The sequence below is a fragment of the Solanum dulcamara genome, chromosome 10 (assembly GCF_947179165.1).
Source record: "Solanum dulcamara chromosome 10, daSolDulc1.2, whole genome shotgun sequence".
NCBI lineage: Eukaryota > Viridiplantae > Streptophyta > Magnoliopsida > Solanales > Solanaceae > Solanum > Solanum dulcamara.
In genome coordinates, this window is record NC_077246.1 from 72,701,896 (window position 1) to 72,723,066 (window position 21,171).

General features: G+C 37.7%; 1 protein-coding gene across 2 annotated transcripts; it reads left to right on the top strand.

Moving 5' to 3' along the window:
• Positions 1-84: 84 nt before the first annotated feature.
• On the top strand, positions 85-12,629 carry LOC129870190 (phosphatidylinositol 3-kinase, root isoform). Of its 2 annotated transcripts, none has more exons than XM_055944849.1 (18): positions 85-379; positions 3,174-3,273; positions 3,411-3,507; positions 3,953-4,111; positions 4,215-4,424; positions 5,085-5,263; positions 5,843-5,990; positions 7,024-7,119; positions 7,725-7,860; positions 7,963-8,084; positions 8,822-9,016; positions 9,130-9,300; positions 9,591-9,728; positions 10,043-10,197; positions 10,557-10,700; positions 10,887-11,034; positions 11,138-11,281; positions 12,535-12,629. In XM_055944849.1, the coding sequence occupies exons 1-17, from the start codon at positions 268-270 to the stop codon at positions 11,273-11,275; spliced, it is 2,448 nt and encodes an 815-aa protein (XP_055800824.1). In that variant the 5' UTR covers positions 85-267; the 3' UTR covers positions 11,276-11,281; positions 12,535-12,629. The 2 variants fall into 2 exon arrangements, with proteins under 2 accessions (XP_055800824.1, XP_055800823.1); XM_055944848.1 differs by lacking the exon at positions 12,535-12,629 and adding an exon at positions 12,294-12,485.
• The last annotated feature ends 8,542 nt before the right edge of the window (positions 12,630-21,171 follow it).

The window sequence follows — 21,171 nt, forward strand, 5'->3', positions numbered from 1 at the left end:
TTCCCTTGAAAATATCCAGCAATAAAAAATAAAATAAAATAAATTTCTGTACATTAATATTCTCATATTTACCAATTTAAAATTTGGAATTTACTTTTAATCCATTCTCTTGTAAATCTTCTATGAATTCTTGAAAAAAAAAGTCGTCCAGTTTACAGAGATCTCATCAAACTTATACTTCACACAGCAACCAAAACTGGGAAAATCCCAAAACCCCACAAGAAGAAAACTGTTGAAAATTCCTCTAAAAGTTTTGTAATCAAAGTTATGAGTGGAAACGAATTCAGGTTTTTCTTGTCATGTGATATTAATCTTCCTGTTACTTTCCGGATTGAGAAGTTGGAAGGCAAATTGTTACCACCCAAGCTCTCTGATTCAGGTTCTTTCTGTTTTTGAACAACAATTTTCTGGTTTATATTGTCTTTTTGAGTTTATTCCTTTGTGTAATTTGCGTTTTGTTGAAAGTTGGTTTGTGGGGGTTTTGTTGTTGTTTGATAAATATGGTATTTGGAGTTTCTTGTAGAGTATTGTACCAGTTACCCCTGTTAGGATTTTAGACCCAAGTCTCATATTCTCTTGATTTTTGCTTCATGGAAGCGCGGTTCTTGAGCTAAATGTTGTTGTTGTTGTGGGGTTTATGGGTTTTTGTTGTTGTTTGATTAATATGGTGTCTGGGGTTGCTTATAGACTGTTATACCAGTTACCATTGCTAGGATTTTAGACCCAAGTCTCATATTGTCTTAATTTCAGCTTCATGGGTCGTTGAAGCTCGGGTCTTGAGCTAAATGTTGTTGTTGATAAATATGGTATATGGGGTTCTTGCAGACGATTATACCAGTTACCCTTGCTAGGACTTTAGACCCAAGTTCTCATATTGTCTTAATTTTAGCTTCATGGACCATTAAAGCTTGGTTCTTGAGCAGCATGTTGTTGTTGTGGGGTTTATGGGTTTTTGTTGTTGTTGATAAATATGGTATATTGGGTTCTTGTAGACTATTCTATCAGTTAACCTTGCTAGGATTTTAGACCCAAGTCTCATATTGTCTTAATTTTAGCTTCATGCAACGTTAAAGCTCGGTTCTTCAGCTAAATGTTATTGTTGTGGGGTTTTGTTGTTGTTGATAAATATGGTATATGGGGTTCTTGCAGACTATTCTATCTGTTACCCTTGCTAGGATTTTAGACCCAAGTCCCATATTGTCTTAATCTTCATGGGTTGTTAAAGCTCCCTTGAGATGAAGGTCTACCAGAAATAACATCTCTACCTCCCAAGGTGGGGAGGGGTAAGGTTTGCATACACTCTACTCTTCGTAGACCCCACTTGTGGGATTACACAGGTTTGCTGTTGTTGGATAGGTGAAGGTCGGTTCTTGAGCTAAATTATAGTTCTGTGCTGAATAAGAAAAGAGGAAGAAGAGTTGGAGAATAGGTAGCTTGAATCTAATGGGCACCTTTTTCTTCACTGCCCCATTGCATCAGACATTTGGTGTATGTTTTTTTGCCATCTTTGGTCAAAGTTGGGTCATGCCACACAACATCAAGGATGCTTTTGAAAGCTGGTCTCTATGGCTAGTTGACAACCACATTAGTAAAGTCTGGCAAATGACCCCTTCATGCATTTTGTGGTGTGTTTGGACAAAGAGGAATCACAGATGTTTTGATGGGCTATCAACTCCTATTTCTCTCCTTAAAGCTAGATGTCTTTTTTGGTTATTTAGTTGGCTGAATTTAACTCCTACCAACTGCCCTGTAAATCTTTTGGACTTTGTCGGCTCTTCAGTTTTAGCCTAGCTTTTTATTTAGTTTGTATAGCTGACTTTTGTCCTCTGAGCTCACTCTTTTGTACAATCTGCATCTTCTTGATGCTTTAAATGATATCATATTACTTCATCAAACAAAAATAAAAAGTAAAAACTTAGCTTCATGGATTGTTAAGGCTCAGTTCTTGAGCTAAATTATAGTACTGTGCTGAATAATAAAGGAAGAAAAGCATTTGGGGAATAAGTAGCTTGATTATTCCTTCAAGCCGTTGGGGTTTATGGTTTTTCCTGTTGTTGATAAATATGGTATCCAGTTGTAGACTGTACCAGGTCCCTTGCAGCTGTACCTCCAAGAATTTAGGGAGATTTGAAGAAATAATGGAACTAAGTTTTTTTTTAGTATTAAGATTTTAGACCCTAGTCTCATATTGTCTTAATTTTATCTTCATGGATCATTAAAGTCCGGTTCTTGAGCTAAATTGTAGTACTATGTTGAATTAAGAAAAGAAGAAGAGCATTTGGCAAATAGGTTAGCAGTTAGCCTGATTATTTCTCAAGCCCATTGGGGTTTTGGGGTTTCTCTGTTGTTGATAAATATGGTATCTGGGCTGCTTGTGGACTATTCTATCAGTTAGTTACCTTGCTAGGATTTTAGACCCGAGTCTCATATTGTCTTAATTTTAGCTTCGTGGATCGTTAAAGCTCGATTCTTGAGCTAAATTATAGTACTGTGCTGAATAAAGAAAAGAAGAAGAGCATTTGGGGAATAGGTAGCTTGATTATTCCCTCAAGACATATGGGTTTATTGGTTTTGTTGTTGTTGATAAATATGGTGTCTGGTCTGCTTGTAGAATATTTAGTATTATACCAGTTACCTTGCTAGGATTTTAGACCCGAGTCTCATATTGTCTTAATTTTAGCTTCATGGATTGTTAAGGCTCGGTTCTTGAGCTAAATTATAGTACTGTACTGAATAAGAAAAGAAGAAGAGCATTTGGGGAATAGGTAGCTTGATTATTCCCTCAATCCATTGGGGTTTATGGGTTCTTTTGGTTGTTGATAAATATGATATCATGGCTGCTTGTAGGCTATTCTACCAGGTACCTTGTAACTGTGCCTCCAAGAATTTATGGAGATTTGAAGAAACAATGTACTACTACGGTACTACCTAACTTTTTCAATGCCAGGATTTTAGAACCTAGTCACCTATTATCTTAATTTCAGCTTCACGTATCGTTAAAGCTCTGGTATTGAGCTAAATTGTAGTACTGTACTAGCCAGTTTTCCTTAAGCCGAGAATATCCTTGTTAAATCTGGTGTTTGGAAAAAGGGAACCTGGGCTGACAGTGTTGTTGGTTATCATAGTTGTTTGACCTCTGAATTTACAATTTTCGTTTCCTCTTAATTGTGTAGATAATGTTGATTCTACAATGGAGGAGAGAAAGGCAGAGCTGTATGTGGAGAGTACTTTGTATATAGATGGTGCTCCCTTTGGACTTCCCATGAGAACAAGGTTTCTTTCATGACAACATATTTGAAATTTTTTAATTTAACTACAGTGGAAATTGGATGTAAAAGAGTAGTATTTCTGAATCTAAGTTTCGAACTTTTGTTTACGAATAATTTAATTGAGAACCTTTCTGTAAGCAGGCTGGAAACAGGAGCTCCATCATTTTGCTGGAATGAACTTATCACTTTGAGTACAAAGTATAGAGACTTGACTGCGAACTCACAACTGGCATTTACAGTGAGTCAAGAATATTATCATCATCTTCCTTTCAGCTATAAATGATGCTTTACTATTTGTTACAAATTCTTTAATCCAACGTTCAATGCTCTGTTGATATTATTTTTAGGAAACATCTTAATATTTGTCTCTTAACTTTGTTTCTTTACTGCAGTGTTGTGCATATTTGTTTGTTTTGGAAAGCACCACTTTACCTACATGTACTTGTTATGCCCTGTCTGCTGAATACCTCATGTTTCTTTCTTGAATTGCGTCAAATAGGAGCACCAACTCTACTAAATCAAGGTTGAATAAATTTCAACATTTGGATTTGTTTGGGTGTTAGCCTTTTTGATCAAGCTTTCATTGGTTGTTATCCGGTGTCCACACATTTTCCTAATAGTTCATTCTTGTTCAACTACATTAGATTGATTTGGTTAACTTACATTGTTTTTTTTCCCTAAAGGTTTGGGATGTTTCTTGCGGAAAGGGTGAAGGATTGATTGGCGGGGCTACCATCCATCTCTTCAACATGAAAAAACAGCTGAAGACAGGGAAGCATAAGCTTAGGCTTTGGCCAGGCAAAGAGGCAGATGGATCTATTAATACTACTACACCTGGAAAGGTTTCTTTTGATCTTTAGTTTAACAGTATGGTTTCCATTTATTGTTCTCAAGAGACTTGGTGAGGAAATTTTTCTGCGTACTCAACATGTTGGCTTCCATTAGGTCCCCAAGGAGGAACGTGGGGAGTTGGAGCGTTTGGAGAAGCTGGTTAATAAGTATGAGAGAGGACAGATTCAACGAGTGGATTGGCTGGACCGCCTTGCATTTAAAGCTATGGACAAAATTAAGGAGTCTGAAAATAGTCGAAATGGAAGTTCTCATTTATATGTGGTTGTTGATTTTTGCAGTTTTGAACACCGAGTTGTTTTCCAGGTATCTCGATATTAGTATGTGGTGATATTTTTGTTTTACTTTAATTTTTTAAGAAGCTCTTCTATGATTTAATCTTAATGCTTTCTACATAATTCTCACTCTACGGCTCATGATTTGCCAGCTAATCATCTTATTTGTACATCGCATTTTTTTTTTGGGATTTCCAACCTTCCTCCTTTTGTCTCACTGTTATTAAAGAAGATTTTGTACAGCTTATTTCTCCCTTGAACTTGTTTATGCAGAGAATAAAAGATGAGAATATTTTGCTACTAAGAGATAAAAATTAAGCAAAAAACCAGTTAAGGACCATAGTAGGTAAATCTGTAATGCTGTCCCTTCAATGACATTCGATAAATTTGGACTAAATCCCAAGGGAAGTGGGAAAATGGGAAAATGAGAGAAAGAAAATCAGAGGATCACAATGTAAGGACATTTTGACAAAGTTCGTTTACTAGGTATCTTACCTGGTTATCACCAAACTATATTTACCAATTAATTTCTGGTTAAAAGTGTTCAAGTAGCATTTCTAGCCTAATATCTGGTGCCACGAGTATTCATTAATTTCTTTTTTAGTAATAGTCTCCATTATCAACAAAGTGTGATATCATGGTACTCCAAAGATCAAGTGCCACATGTTGATTATATAGCTTTATTGTGCAGGAATCAGGAGCAAACTTCTTATTACCGTCTCCTATTGCTTCAACAAACGAACTGGTTACTGTCTATGATCCAGAAGTGGGAAAAATAAATCCTTCTGAGCACAAACAACTAAAGCTTGCTAGGAGCTTAAATCGTGGCATCATTGACCGAGACCTTAAACCAAGTATTACAGAAAGAAAGTAAGCTGCAAAACCAATATCAACCATTTTCAAACAATCAATCAACTATGTCTCACAATTTGGAGTCAGCTATATATGAATCCTCTGTATTTACTCCATATCTACAACCTTTTTACTTAAACTCTGTGTTTCCTTTGCTAGTCCATTGGTATATTTTCTTTCTCCACCATTGTTTGGGTACATTGTCTCAATTAAGTCCAGGATAGTGGATATTCGATGGTACCTTATGCAGTCTAATAATCTAATCAAATCTTTGAGCAATCAAAGAACCTTGATTTTCTTATTCTAACCACCCCACTTTAGAAGCAAGATTCTCTTCCAATCTCTTTTCCATGTTTCCTCTCTAGTTTCTTCTACTGTGCTTATTTCTGTAGCATGCTCAGAATTCAGTAACTCTATCTTGAGTCTTCTGTCAGTACAATTTTGCAAATTGTGTAATTTTCTTGTTGATGCCGTGGTCTTTTTATTGTTTCTCTATTCAGATTCTATGTTTCTTTTCTTTTTGTGTTTTTTCTTTTTTATTTAGAATCTGTATTCCCTTGTTGGAATGTAACCAGTTGTGTATTACATGGTTAATAGGTCAATACAAAGAATTTTGAAGTACCCTCCTACAAGAAACTTGAGTGGTGACGAGAGGCAGATGCTTTGGAAATTCCGTTTCTCATTGATGTTAGAGAAACGGGCTCTCACTAAATTTCTCCGATGCGTCGAGTGGAGTGATGTCCAGGTACAAAACAGGACCGCTCTTTCCTCTTCTGTTGTAATTCACCGTTCTCTGCTTTCTGAACCCAGTAGTTGAAGCTGCTGAACAAAATAGTCCTTAATAATACCAGCCAATAAATATAAAAGGGAAGGAGAAAAGAAAGATCAAGTAGTGACAGAATTCTATTTTTCCTGCTTCTTGTTTCTATATACCTTATGTGATCGGAACTGCTTTCCATAAGGAGGAGGCAGAGGAATAGCAGAAAATACTTTATATCAGTCAGCTACTCCTAAATCCCAAATTGATTGGGTTGGCTATATGAATTCTCTATATCCATTTCACTCTATCCGAGATATCTTTAGTATTGATAGGATTCATCTTAATTAGACTTGTTTTACACTGGACATTAATCTGCCACAACCCTCGTTCATTCAGGCTTAGAACCGTGCCTTCATGTTGGTGGAGTTGACCATCACTAGACATAAATATTGAAATATAAAAAGGACATACTTCGGATAGATTCTTGGCTCATTGAACACCAACTGCAAACTGTCTACATTATCAGTGCTTCTCCTGAAAGAATATCTCAGAAGACATCTCCTGAAAGCATGTTGTTTGAACTTTTATGCCCGATATACAGTCTGAAGGAGGAGATACCATCATCTGTACTTCAAGATATGCATCATCTTAATTGACCTCTTCTGGTCGAGGCTTCTGCTTTTTCTAAATTTGTTTTCTAATCGTTATATATATATATAAGGAACATGAGTTAATTGAGTTTTTCTTTTTGGGAAAGATGAGTAAATGAAGTGTCTATAAATTTTCATTTTCTTATTAGTTTTTTATACCTTGGATATTTGCTTTATGCTCAGATATTGCTTTACTGAACCAAGTTAAATCAAGTTATATATATATATATAGAGTAAATCAAGTGTCTGGAAATTTTCATTTTCTTATTAGTTTTTTATACCTTGGATATTTGCTTTATGCTCAGATATTGCTTTACTGAACCAAGTTAAATCAAGTTCAAGATCATTATTTTTTGAATTTTATACAGGAAGCAAAGCAAGCCTTAGAACTGATGCACAAGTGGGAATCAATTGACCTATGTGATGCACTTGAACTTCTATCTCCTGTTTTTGAGAGTGAAGAGGTAATAGTTACGCACTGATACTTGCAGTTGTAAATTTATAGGAAAATTGGTTTAATCATGTGCAGCCCAAAGTAGGTACTAATAAGAAATATTGTCCAAGAATTATAGTTCCAGAAATGCTTGAGAGAAGATTTATTTGGAGATAAATGCTTGACCTTAAATTGCTGCTTTGTGCTGTCGTCAAAGTCAAGGTTCTCGGGAACCCTCTCACACGTGGCTACGAGTATAGAGTACCATAGGGAAAGCAACTGTTTAGCGAGAACAATTTAGGCTGTTGATCGTTGATAAAATTGCTCAGCCTTGGTAGTAAAATGTGACTCTACTTTGCTTCGTTACTGGTTTTAATTGTTTCTCAAAATGGAATTCTTTTTGATAGCAGTGCGTCTCTCATGGTTATTTATGGTTCTTTCATTTCAGTAATAAAATAGATGTTGTATGTTTTAAATCACTCAAGATAGTGTTTTTCTCTTACTTTTTACTGTTTCTCTATCATTATCAGCTGTTTTACCTCTGAAAGTATTGCAGCTTGATTTGGATCGATCATTTATGTAATTTTCACATCATATTCTGATTTGAAAGAGTCCTAATTTGAAATGCTGTGACAGGTTCGTGCCTATGCCGTTAGTGTTCTTGAAAAAGCTGATGATGAAGAACTTCAGTGCTACCTCCTTCAGTTGGTTCAAGCTCTTCGTTTTGAGCGCTCTGACAAATCTCGCCTTTCTCATTTCCTTGTGCAACGTTGTACGCTTGCTGTAATATACATCAAAGTTTTCTAGGTGTAAAGTGATGATCCATAGCTTACCAATAGATAACAGGTAACAATTTCATTTTTTTCCCTTGCAGCATTAAGGAATGTTGAGTTGGCAAGCTTTCTCCGATGGTTTGTAGCAGTGGAACTTCATGATCCAGCATATGCAAAGCGCTTCTATTGTACCTATGAAATTCTGGAAGAAAGTATGTTGAAGGTAGGAGACTCGTCATTATTTCTCATATATGCTATTATCTTATTGCGATAATTGTCTGAATATGGATAATTATATTTTAATAAGAAATCTGAATAGGGTGAGATGCTAGTTTTAAAAACTTCATTGGTTGTGACATTTCACCAGAGATATGTACACATTATATAGTCTATATGTTGTACATTACTTCCTCTATTCCGAATTATATGACACTCTTTCCTTTTTAGTTGCAGAAAAAAAGGACGTTATGTATTTGGAAACTCTTTAACTTGAAACTTTTCATTCTATCTTTATTGACATTCTCTTACAGCCATAGTAATGTCATCACTCGTTTCAAACTACAAGTTCTAACAGTACTTTTGGTATGTGCTAAAAGTCTCTTTACTTTATTAAGCACCATGCTCGGTCAAAATCCATCATATAAAATGAAACGGAGGGAGTGTATATTATATCACACGCATACATACATACATATGTGTATACACACATATATAGTGGGAATGATGTAGGAAGCATTAAAAGATCTTTTTTATTTCACTTGTGTTTTTGGTGTAAGGAGAAGATACCATGTTGTATGGAGGTGGAAGACGGTGTATGCCTCAACCCGAGTCACATGCACACCTTGTACATATTTTATAACACCGACCTGGTGTTATTAACAATACTTTTGGCTTATCAAAAACAGAAAGTTACTCTAGAGGGAATTTATCTGGCTATTGACTACATCTACATAATAATAGTTAGGAGCTGGCGCAAGTGGAGATGAAGATGGCTATAAGTTGTGGCAGAGCTTGGTGCGCCAGACTGAATTGACTGCTCAGTTATGCTCTATAATGAGGGATGTAAGAAATGTTCGCGGTGGCACACAAAAGAAAATTGAAAAGCTTAGGCATCTTCTTTCTGGCCTCCTTAGTGAGCTCACTTACTTTGACGAGGTAATTACATTGTTCAACGGTCTACTTGACATCAAAGTAGTAATTCTATCATATATGCATATTGAATTGAAATTTCTGAAATCACAATTTGCTGATTATTGATTTTTTTGTAGCCAATACGATCTCCTCTTACCCCTGGTATGTTGATCACTGGGATCATCCCATCAGAGTCTTCAATATTTAAAAGTGCATTGCATCCATTGCGGTTGGCATTTAGAACAGCAAATGGTGGATGTTGCAAGATCATATTTAAGAAAGGAGATGATCTTCGACAAGACCAGCTGGTATATGCTCAATAATTTAGATTGCTTTTACTGTAACTATTTTGAAACAATGGGTTTGTAGTGAATTGTGTTTTGGTTTGTCTCCGCTGAGGGAACAAGAGGGGTATTCTTATCCCGACTTCCTCACCTGAGAAAGAAATGAGATTGGCAGATACAGGCATGCCTTTCCTATCGGTTTTTGGGTTGGAATTAGTTTCAAATTCATGAGGGAGCCAATTAATTATTGTAAGCTTTTACCATACAAGGAAATTTCCGAGAGATAAAGAATGTACTGACTTCTGGTTATTCAGGTTGTCCAAATGGTATCACTTATGGACCGATTGCTCAAATTGGAGAATCTTGATTTGCATTTGACTCCATACAGAGTATTGGCAACAGGACATGATGAGGGCATGCTGGAATTTATCCCATCTAAACCGTTGGCTCAGGTATTTTATCTATAATCACACTAAAAGCATTAAGGGGCTACTCTCAAATGTCTGCATTTAAGATTAATTACTTCTATTATTGTCTTGGATCCTTTTTAGATCTAAAGCTTCAAGCACATGGTGCTGCAGCATCCCTGTAATGCCAATGTGTGTCAAGGACTACTTTAAGTTGATTGTCCTTTTCATTTTGATGACATTTTGCTGGAATTATAGATGTTCTCATATATTTTCGATTCATTTTTTCTTAAAAAAGTTTCTGCGTACAAATATTGTATTAAATAGCAACTAAGTCTACCCTTAATTTGTTTTATCAGATTATATCAGAGCATCGAAGTATTGTAAGCTACCTGCAGAAGTTTCATCCTGATGAGAATGGACCATTTGGTATTACTTCTACATGTCTTGAGACATTTATAAAAAGCTGTGCTGGTTACTCCGTCATCACGTACATATTGGGCATTGGGGACAGGTGACTTTCTGTAACTTGAAATTCTTGGTTCGGTCTTTCTTTATCTTTCCACTATTTAGGTGTCATTGTAAGTTCTTGATAACGTGTGCAGGATTTATGATAATCTTAAAATCCTTGAGTGAGTAAGTTTAATAGATTTGATGCCAAGTCAATCACTGTCAAGTTTAGAGCTGTAACTGTAGATATGTGTTTCTTTGGAGGCAAATAACAGTTTCTTATGAAACTTCTAATGATTAAAACTGAAATCAGCAATCAAGTCTGATGTCATTGGTTCTCTAACATCCACCATCAAGGTTATTTGAAGTGATATGTTTCTTTTTTAACTAAATCTCTAATAATCATTGTTTTTTCATATGCAGGCATCTTGACAATCTTCTTCTAAGAGATGATGGGCGTCTTTTCCATGTTGATTTTGGTTTCATTTTAGGTCGAGATCCTAAGCCCTTTCCACCACCAATGAAACTTTGCAAAGAAATGGTTGAAGCTATGGGTGGAGCAGAAAGGTACCTGTATGAAAGTCATCTATTTTTGCTTTGAAGTGACCTATCTCAAGATTCCAACCGAGTTTTGTCATAAGTCTTCTTGATAGATTTGGAGGTTTTCATTCATAAATCATCTGTAGGTGTTGTGGAATGTGTTTGATGAAACTTCAAGAGCAATGTTAAATTGTTCCTCTTCGTTTCTTGCAGTCAATACTACACCAGGTTCAAATCCTATTGTTGTGAAGCATACAACATTCTACGAAAATCAAGCAACCTCATATTAAATTTGTTCCATTTGATGGCCGGTTCCAATATTCCTGACATAGCTTCTGATCCCGAAAAGGGCATTCTTAAGGTTGCCATATTTATCTATTTGTTTACCTATTTTACAACTCTCATGTTCGTTTAGATCACTACTCTTATTTCCCTCTTTTGACATAATTTTTTATCTTTATTAGCTTCAAGAGAAGTTCCGGTTAGACTTGGACGATGAGGAATGCATTCACTTCTTTCAGGATCTTATCAATGAAAGTGTTAGTGCATTATTTCCGCAAATGGTTGAGACCATTCACCGTTGGGCCCAGTATTGGCGTTGATTATCGGTAAAAGTTCTTTTTCTTCGAAGATCATTCTTCCAGTTCAGGTTAAAGCCAATGATGTGCTTTTCCCAAAATTAGACCTAGGTTCCTAAAGCTATCCAAACTCGGTATGCAGTAACCTCCTTCTACAATGTTGATACTCCCTTCGTTTTAATTTGTTTGTCTTACTTTCCTTTTTATTCCATTTTAGAAAGAATGACTCTTTCTTCTTTTGACAATTCTTTGATTCTAACTTTCCACATGAAATGTTTAGACTACAAGATTTAGGGTATTTTAGTACATTCTACACATCTTTAGTTTGAACCACAAGATTCAAAAATCTTGTTTACTCTATTAAATTATGTGCCAAGTCAAAACTAGACAAACATATTGAAATGGAGAGAGTACTTGATAACACTTATTGTGTACTCTGGCTGGCTTTCTGGTTTTATTAGTGCTAGTTAGTCCTTTATATTCTTGGAGTACATAGTCACATGTTCAAAGGTTCATCATGGGTTGCTTTTGCTACCCTCCCCATGAGAATACCTCATTTCAAACTTGTATTGACCGGAAATCTTGTGGTATCCTCATCTATGTTGCTCGGACTCTTCAAAAATGTAATCAAGTGCGTGCCGGATCCTCCGTGAGCAGTGCAATTTTGGAGGATACAACAATATATTTGGAGAGTCCGACCGACATAGATCCTCATTAGGTATAAATAATTTGTGCTCACACAATATAGTGGATTCTGCAATGTGTATTGTTATTTGTTGCTTCATTTGCTTTGTGTTTTGCTATTTTGCTGTCATATTTTCTTGATACCTTGCTTCGATGACTTTTCTTTTGAGCCGAGAGTCTAGCGGAAACAACCTCTGTACCTCACAAAAGGTAGGAGTAAGGTCTGTGTAACCTCTCCAACCCCACTTGTGCGATTACACTGGGTTTTGTTGTTGTTGTTGTACAATATAATGGATTAGTTGCTCTCTGGTGTAAACACCAACTTGACTATGGCTTTCTTTGGTATCACTTGTTTCAGGTTGGCTGATCAGTTAGCTGTTGCAGAATAGAATTGATACATAAGAAAATACATAAGAATGTTTGTGTTTTTTGTACAGTTAACTAGCATTATATTGTTATAACTATACATAATGTTTATATATGAGTTTTTTCAAGAATGTCTATGTTTTCTTCTTCCTTTTTTTGTGTCTGTGGTGTTCATTTTTAACTTTAAGCTTTTAGCTTTCTGCTTGTATTTTGACAAAGCTGTTGAATAGCAGGTTTAATGAAATTCAAGGTTTCATGTGGAGCAACTAGCTGTACTCATCATTCGTTGTTTCAAATCCTTTAAATGATTGATAAAAAGAACACATCTGAACTATCACCATTTTCGCGAGCTACAAGCTTCAATTATTCTTTGTTTTTTTTATTACCTATCTAAACTATCTTTTTGCGAATTTTATATTTTCAGTTATCACTCTCTTTTGTAATAAAAACACCTTGATGCTACGGTGACCTACACACATTTATTATTAATTATAAACAAATATTTTAAACTTGGTGTGTACTCAACATTTACGAATAGACACGACACGTAATCAAATTTATGAATTCGGATTTCATGACCATAAAATGACTAAACGAAAGATGTCAGCCATAGTGAAAGTGGTCAATATTGATCACCAGGACATTTACGATGGACACAACTTTTAGGCCAAACAGAGTCGGTCAACAATAATTAAAAAAATTAACATGTACTAATACATAGGAAAAGTAATTAAATTCATGAATTCATAATTCATGATAATGAAATGACTAAATAAACGTTGCATGTTATGACTGGGTTAACACACACGAAAAATGAAAAATCGCTTAATTTCGCTTGTGTAGCCCGTAAATGCTATGAATGTGATGTGGATCGCGCAGAGCCTACACGTACTGATCCCCTGAGTTCTTACGGAGGTCCCATAAATGTTTCAAAAAAAAATTAATCAGAAGCCAGTTCACCAAAATATTCATGGGCTAACACACACGAAAAATGAGAAAATCACCTAATTCTACTTGTGCGGCCCCTAAATGCTATGAATGCGCCATGGATCGTGTCGGGGCCGCACGTACTTATCCATCGGGTACTTATGGAGGGTCCCATAATGGTTTTGAAATAAAATCAATTGGAAGCCAATTCACTAAAATATTCATCGGCTAACACACACGAAAAATGAGCAAATCGCCTAATTACGGATAAAAGTACTAAATTTCTACTTCGTGATCCCTAAACGCTAAAAAAGTGGTATGAATTTTATAGAAGCTATGAACATCATTTTCTACGTAATTATGAATGGTCTTAAAAATTTGGAGTCAAAAATATTTGGACATGCATATTTACAAAATATTCATAGGCTAATGCTCACAAAAATTGAGAAATATACCAAATTCCTGTTTTGTGACACGTAAAGGCTAAAACAAATTGGTGTGGTTTCAATAGAAGTTATGAATATCTTACACCGTAGAAGTACCGCCTAGGCTACTGGAGTCATTTCCCTTCTTGTAACGGATGCTACCAAGAGAAAATCCAACAAAACTCGATCCGGACCCCCAACACCTAAAAAATCTGTGGGCTAAACCACATGAAAAACTGACAAAATTGCCTAATTTCTATAACGTCGCCCCTAAATTTTTCCTAAAAATCATAGAAGCCCCTTCGGGGCTACTGGAGTCGTTCCCCAAGTCGTTAAGGATGCTACCAAGAGAAAATGAAAGAAAATTTGACCCGAATCCCCGACACCTAAAAATTTCGTGGACTAGCACAAACAAAAAACTGACAAAATTGCCTAATTCCTGTTGCGTCGCCCCTAAAATACTCCTAAATACCATAGAAGTCCCGCCGTGTCTACTGTAGTCATTCCCCAGGTTATTAGGGACGCTACCAAGATAAAATCCAAGAAAGTTTGACCCGAACACCTAGCACAAAAAATCTATTGGCTAACACACACGAAAACTGGCAAAATCGCTTAATTCTTGTTACGTCGGCCCTAAAATGCTCCTAAATGCCATAGAAGACTCGTTGGGGGAAATTAGAGTCGTTCTCCTGGTCGTTACGGATGCTACCAAGAGAAAATTTAAGAAAATTCGACCCGTACCCCCAGCACCTAAAAAAATCTGTGGGCTAACATACACGAAAAACGGACAAAATTGCCTATTTCTTGTTGCGTCGGCCCTAAAATGCTCCAAAACAACGTAAAGGCCCTTTCGGGCTACTGCAGTCGTTCTACAGATCGTTACGGACACTATCAAAAATAATGCAGAGAAAATTCAACCCGAAACCCCGGCACCTAAAAAATCTATGGGCTAAAAGACACAAAAAATTATCAAAATTGTCTAATTCCTGTTATGTCGGCCCTAAAATGCTCCAAAACAATGTAAAAGCTGCTCTAGGATACTGGAGTCATTTCCCAGATCGTTACAGACACTACCAAGAGAAATGCAAAGAAAATTTGATCGGACCCCCGACAACCAAAATATCTATGGCTAACAAACACGAAAAACTGACAATTTGCCTAATTCCTGTTGCATCGGCCCTAAAATGCTACAAAATAACATGAAAGCCCTGCAAGGGTTACTGGAGTCATTTTCCAAGTCGTTACGGACACTACCAAGAGAAAATCAGAGAAATTTTGACCCGAACCCTCGGTACCTAAAAAACTCGTGGGCTAACACACGAAAAACTTGCAAAATCGCCTAATTCCTGTTGCATCGCCCTTAAAATGCTTCAAAATGCTGTAAAAGCCCTGTCGGGACTACTGGAGTCGTTTTCCATGTCGTTACAAATGCTACCAAGAGAAAATGTAAGAAAATTCGACCTGAACCTTCGGCACCTAAAAATCCGTGTGCTAACACACAAAAAACTGGCCAAATCGCCTAATTCTTGTTGTATCGGCCCTAAAATGCTCCAAAACACCGTAAAAGCCCCAATGGGGATACTAGAGTCATTCCCTCGGTCGTTATGGACACTACCACGAAAAAATTCTACCCGAAACCCCGACACCTAAAAAATTCATGTGCTAACACACACGAAAAACTAGCAAAATTACCTAATTCCTGTTGCGCCGCCCATAAAATGCTCCTAAACTCCGTAGAAGCACCGCCGGGGCAACTGGAGTCGTTCTCCAAGTCGTTAATGATGCTACAAAGAGGAAATCATAGAAAATTTGATCCGGACATCTGGCACCTAAGAAATTCGTGGGCTAACACACACGAAAAACTTGCAAAATTGCCTAATTCCTATCGCATCGGCTCTTAAATACTCCTAAACACCGAAGAAGCCTCATCGGGGCATTTGGAGTCATTCCCCAGGTCATTACGGACTCTACCAAAAGAAAATCCAAGAAAATTCAATCCGAACCACTGGCATCTAAAAAATTTGTGTGCTAACACACAAAAAAAAGTAAAATATCCTAATTTCTGCTATATCGCCCTTAAAATTCTCTTAAACTCCATTCAGGACCCGCGGGGCTACCGAAGTCGTTCTCCAGGTCGTTACGGATGCCATAAGAGAAAATTCAAGAAAAATTGACCCGAACCTCCGTCACCTAAAAAAATTATGGGCAAACACATACGAAAAACTGGCAAAATCCCTTAATTTCTATTGCATCGCCCCTAAATTGCTCCTAAACATCGTAGAAGCCCCACTGGGCTAATAGAGTCGTTCTCCATGCCAATACGGACGATACCAAGAGAAAATCCAAGAAAAACCAACTCGAAACTCTGGCTCCTAAAAAATTCATGGGCTAACACACACGAAAAAAACTAGTAAAGTTGCCTAATTCCTATTGCATCCTTCCTAAAATGCTCCAAAATGCCGTAAAAGCCAAGCCAAGGATACTGTAGTCATTCCCCAAGTCTTTATAGATTCTACCAAGATAAAATCGAAGAAAATTTGATCTAGATCCCCGGCATCAAAAGAATTTGTGGCCTAACACTCACGAAAAAGTAGTAAAATTGGCTAATTCCTGTTGCGTCGCCTATAAAATACTCCTCAATGCTGTAGAAGCCCCATCATGGCTACTGGAGTCGTTTCCCATATCATACGGATGCTACCAAGAGAGAACCTAAGAAAATTCGACCCAAACAGGCTACACTAAAAAAATTTGTATGCTAACACACACGAAACTAGCAAAATGTCTTAATTCCTATTTAGTCGGTCCTAAAATGCTCCTAAATATCGTAGAAGTCCCATCGGGGTTATTTGAGTCATTCTCCAGGTCATTACGGATGTTACCAAGAGAAACGCCAAGAAAATTCTATCCGAAACTCTGACACCTAAAAAATCTGTGGGCTAACACACATGAAAACTGGCAAAATTATCTAAGTCGTGTTGTATCAGTTATAAAATACTCCTAAACGCCGTAGAAGCCTTGCCGGGGCATTTGGAGTCATTACCTTGGTTAATACGGACGCTACCAAGAGAAAATCCAAGAAAATTCAATCCAAACCACTGGCACCTAAAAAATCTTTGTGCTAACACACAAAAACAATTAGCAAAAATTGTCGAATTCATGCTGCATCGCCCTTAAAATGCTCCTAAACTCCGTACAAACCCCATGTGGGCTACTGGAGTCGTTCCCCTGATTGTTATGGATGCTACTAAGAGAAAATCCAAGAAAAATTGAGTTGAACAGCCAACACCTAAAATATTCGTAGGTAAACACACATGAAAAACTGACAAAATTATCTAATTTTTGTTGCATCGCTCCTAAAATGCTTCTAAAAGCCGAATAAGCCCTTTCAGGGCTACTGGAGTCATTCACCAGGTCGTTACACACGATTCCAAGTGAAAATTGTTCTCTCGATCATTACAGACGTTGCCTAGAGAAAATCTAGGAAAATTGGACACCCGGCACATAAAATAAACGAGGGTTAAAAAATATAAAAAACTGACAAAATTGCCTAATTCGTGTTGCGTCGCCCCTAAAATTCTTTTAAATGCTGTAAAAGCTCCACCGAAGCTACTGAAATCGTTCCTAAGTTGTAACGGACACTACCAAGAGAAAACACAAAAAAGATTGACCCGAACCCTGGGCAGCTAAAACATTCTTGGGCTAACATACCCGAAAAACTTGCAAATTGCCTAATTCCTATTGCATTGGCTCTAAAATGCTCCAAAACTCCGTAAAAGCCACGCTGGGGCATTTGGAGTTTCCCTTAAAATGCTCCTAAACTCCGTACATGCCCAGTCGAAGTTACTAGAGTCGTTCCTCTGATTGTTATGGGCTCTACTAAGAGAAAATCCAAGAAAAATCGACCCAACTACCAGTACCTAAAAAATTAGTGGAAAACACTCTCGAAAAACTAGCAAAATCACCTAATTATTCTTACCTCGTCCCTAAAATGCTCCTAAACGTCGTAGAAGTCTGTTGGGGCTAATGGAGTCATTTCCTAGCAAAATCACCTAATTATTCTTACCTCGTCCCTAAAATGCTCCTAAACGTCGTAGAAGTCTGTTGGGGCTACTGGAGTCATTTCCTAAGTCTTTACGAATGCTACCAAGAGAAAATCTAAGAAAATTAAACCCGGACCCCCGGTACCTAAAAAGTCGGTGGGCTAACATACACGACAAATTGAAAAAATTACCTAATTCATTTTGCGTCGCCCCTAAAATGCTTCTAAACGTCGTAGAAGCGCCGCAAAGGATACTGAAGTCATTTCCTAGGTCGTTACAAATACGACGAAGATAAAATCTAAAAAAATTAAACCCAGACCCCCAACACCTAAAATTTTTTTGGACTAACACACACAAAAAAATGATAAAATCACTTAATTCTTGTTGCGTAGGCCCAAAAATCTGTTGGCTAACACATACGAAAAACTGGCAAAATTGCCTAATTTCTGTTGCATCGCCTCTAAAATGCTCCTAAGCATCGTAGAAGCCCCGCTCGGGTTTAACAGTCGTTCCCCAGGTCGTTATGGACACTACCATGTGAAAGTCCAAGAAAATTGTATCCGGGCGCTCGGCACCTAAAAAATCTGTGGGCTAACACACACGAAAAACTAGCAAAATCGTTAAATTTCATTTGCGTCGACCCTAAAATGTTCTTAAACACCGTTGAAGCTTCATCGGAGTCATTGGAGTCGTTTTTTAGGTCGTTACAGACGCAACCAGGAGAAATTCCAAGAAAATTTGATCGGAACCCCTCACCTAAATAATTTGAGGGCTAACACACACCAAAAATAACAAAATCACAAAATTCATGTTGCTTGCCGCCTAAAATATTCCTAAAAATTGTAGAAGCCTCACCGGGGCTACTGGAGTCATTCTCCAAGTCGTTACGAATGCTACTAAAAGAAAATTCGACCTGAATCCCCGTCATCTAAAAAATCCGTGCGCTAACACACATGAAAACTAATAAAATTGCCTAATTCCTATTACATCGATTCTAAAATGCTCTTACACACCGTAGAAGCCCCGTCAGAGCTACTGGAGTCGTTCCCCTACAGTTGCTACCAAAAGCAAATCTAAGAATAATCGATCCAAACCCGAAAACCAAAAATATTTTGGGCTAACACACGAAAAACTGGCAAAATCGCCTTATTTCTGTTGCGTCGGCCTTAAAATGATCCTAAACAACGTAGAAGCCCTATTAGAACTACTGGAGTCGTTTCTCGGGTCTTTGCGGACGCTATTAAGAGAAATTCCTAGAAAATTCAATTCGGACCCCCGACACTTAAAAAATCTAGTGGCTAAAACACATAAAACACCGGCAAAATCGCCTAATTCCTAATGCATGAGCCCTCAAATGATCCTAAGCGCCATTGAAGCCCCGCTGGAGATATTTTAGTCGTTTCCGAGGTCAGTACGGACGCTACCAAGAGAACATCCAAGAACATTCGACCCAGACCCCGACACCTAAAAAATCTGTGGGCTAACAGACAAGAAAAATTGGTAAAATCGTCTAATTCATGTTGCGTCACCCTAACATACTCCTAAACGCCGTAGAAGCTCGACGGGGCTACTGGAGTCGTTCCCAGGTGGTTACGGATTCTAGTAAGAGAAATTCTACGAAAATTCAATCTTGACCCTCGGCATCTAAAAAATTTGTGGACTAATGAAAAAGTAGCAAAATCTTTTAATTCCTATTGCATCGCCCCTAAAATGCTTCTAAACGACGTAAAAGCCACGCCCGGGCTACAAGAGTTTTATCTAGCGTCGTTATGGATGCTACCTTGAGAAAATCCAATAAAATTCGACCCAAACCGATGGTTACTAAAATTTATGTGGCCTAGACATATGAAAAAACTGACAAAATCGCCTTATTTTTGTTGCATCGCCCCAAAAATGCTCCTAAGTACCCTAGAATCCCCGCTCGTGCTCAAGAGTCGTTCCCAGGTCATTACGGACAATACCAAGTGAAAGTCCAAGAAAATTGTACTCGGACCCCGGTACCTAAAAAATTCGTAGGCTAATACATACGAAAAATTAGCAAAATTACCTAATTCCTGTTGCGTCACTATTAAAATTCACCTAAACACCGTTGAAGCCCCTCTAGGTCTATTAGAGTTATTCCCTAGGTCGTCACAGACGTATCAAAAGAAATTCGAATAAAATTCGACCTGGACCCAAGCACCTAAAAAATCCGTGGGCTAACACACACAAATAACAAGCAAAATTGCCTAAATTCTGTTGTCTCTCCTAAATTGCTCTTAAATACCGTAAAAGCAACTCCGGGGCTACTAGAGTCGTTCTCCAGGTCGTTACAGATACTACCAAGAGAAAATCCAAGAAAATTCAACCTGGCCCCCCGGCATCCAAAACATTTGTGGGCTAACACATAAGAAAAATTGATAGCATCATCTAATTCCTGTTGCGTCAGCCCTAAAATGCTCCTAAACGCCGTAGAAGCCCCGTTCGGGATACTGGAGTCGTTCTCCAGGTCATTGCGGACGCTACAAAGAGAAAATTTAAGAAAATTCGACCCAGACCCTCGGCACATAACAAATCTATGGGCTAAAACACATGAAAAACTGACAAAATCTCCTAATTCATGTTGCATCGGCCTTAAAATGCTCATAAATGCCGTAGAAGCTCCGTTGGAGTTACTAGAGTCGTTTTCCAGGTCGTAACAAACGTTACCAAAAGAAAATCCAAAAAATTCGACCCAAACCTCAGGCACCTACAAAATCTGTGTCTAGAACACATGAAAAATTTGCAAAATTGCCAAATTTCTGTTGCGTCGCTCCTAAAATGCACCTAAACGCCATCAAGCCCCATCGGGGCCATTGGAGTCGTTCTCAAAGTCGTTACGGACACTAGCAAAAGAAATTCGAAGAAATATCAACCCAGACCCCCAACACCTAAAATATCCATGGGCTAACACACACAAAAAACATGGCAAAATCGCCTAATTCCTGTTGCGTCGCCTCTATAATGCTCGTAAACACCATTAAAGCCCCATCCGGGCTACTGGAGTCGTTCTCCAGGTCATTATGGACGCTACAAAGAGAATATTCAAGAAAATTCAACCCAGACCTTCGACACCTAAAAAATCTGTGTCTAACACATGAAAAACTGACAAAATTTCCTAATTCCTGTTGCATCGGCCCTAAAATGCTCATGAATGCCGTAGAAGCTCCGTCGGGGTTACTGGAGTCATTTCCCAGGTAGTAAAGAATGCTACCAAAATAAAATCCAGTAAAATTCGACTCAAACCTGAGGCACCTACAAAATTTGTGGTCTAACACACACGAAAAACTGGCAAAATCACTTAATTCATGTTGCGTCGTCCCTATAATACTCTTAAACGCCATAGAAGCCCCACTGGGGCTACTGGAGTCGTTCCCCAAATCGTTATGGACGCTACAAAGAGAAAATTCAACCCAAACCCTCGGCACCTAAAAAATCTATGGCTAACACACAAGAAAAA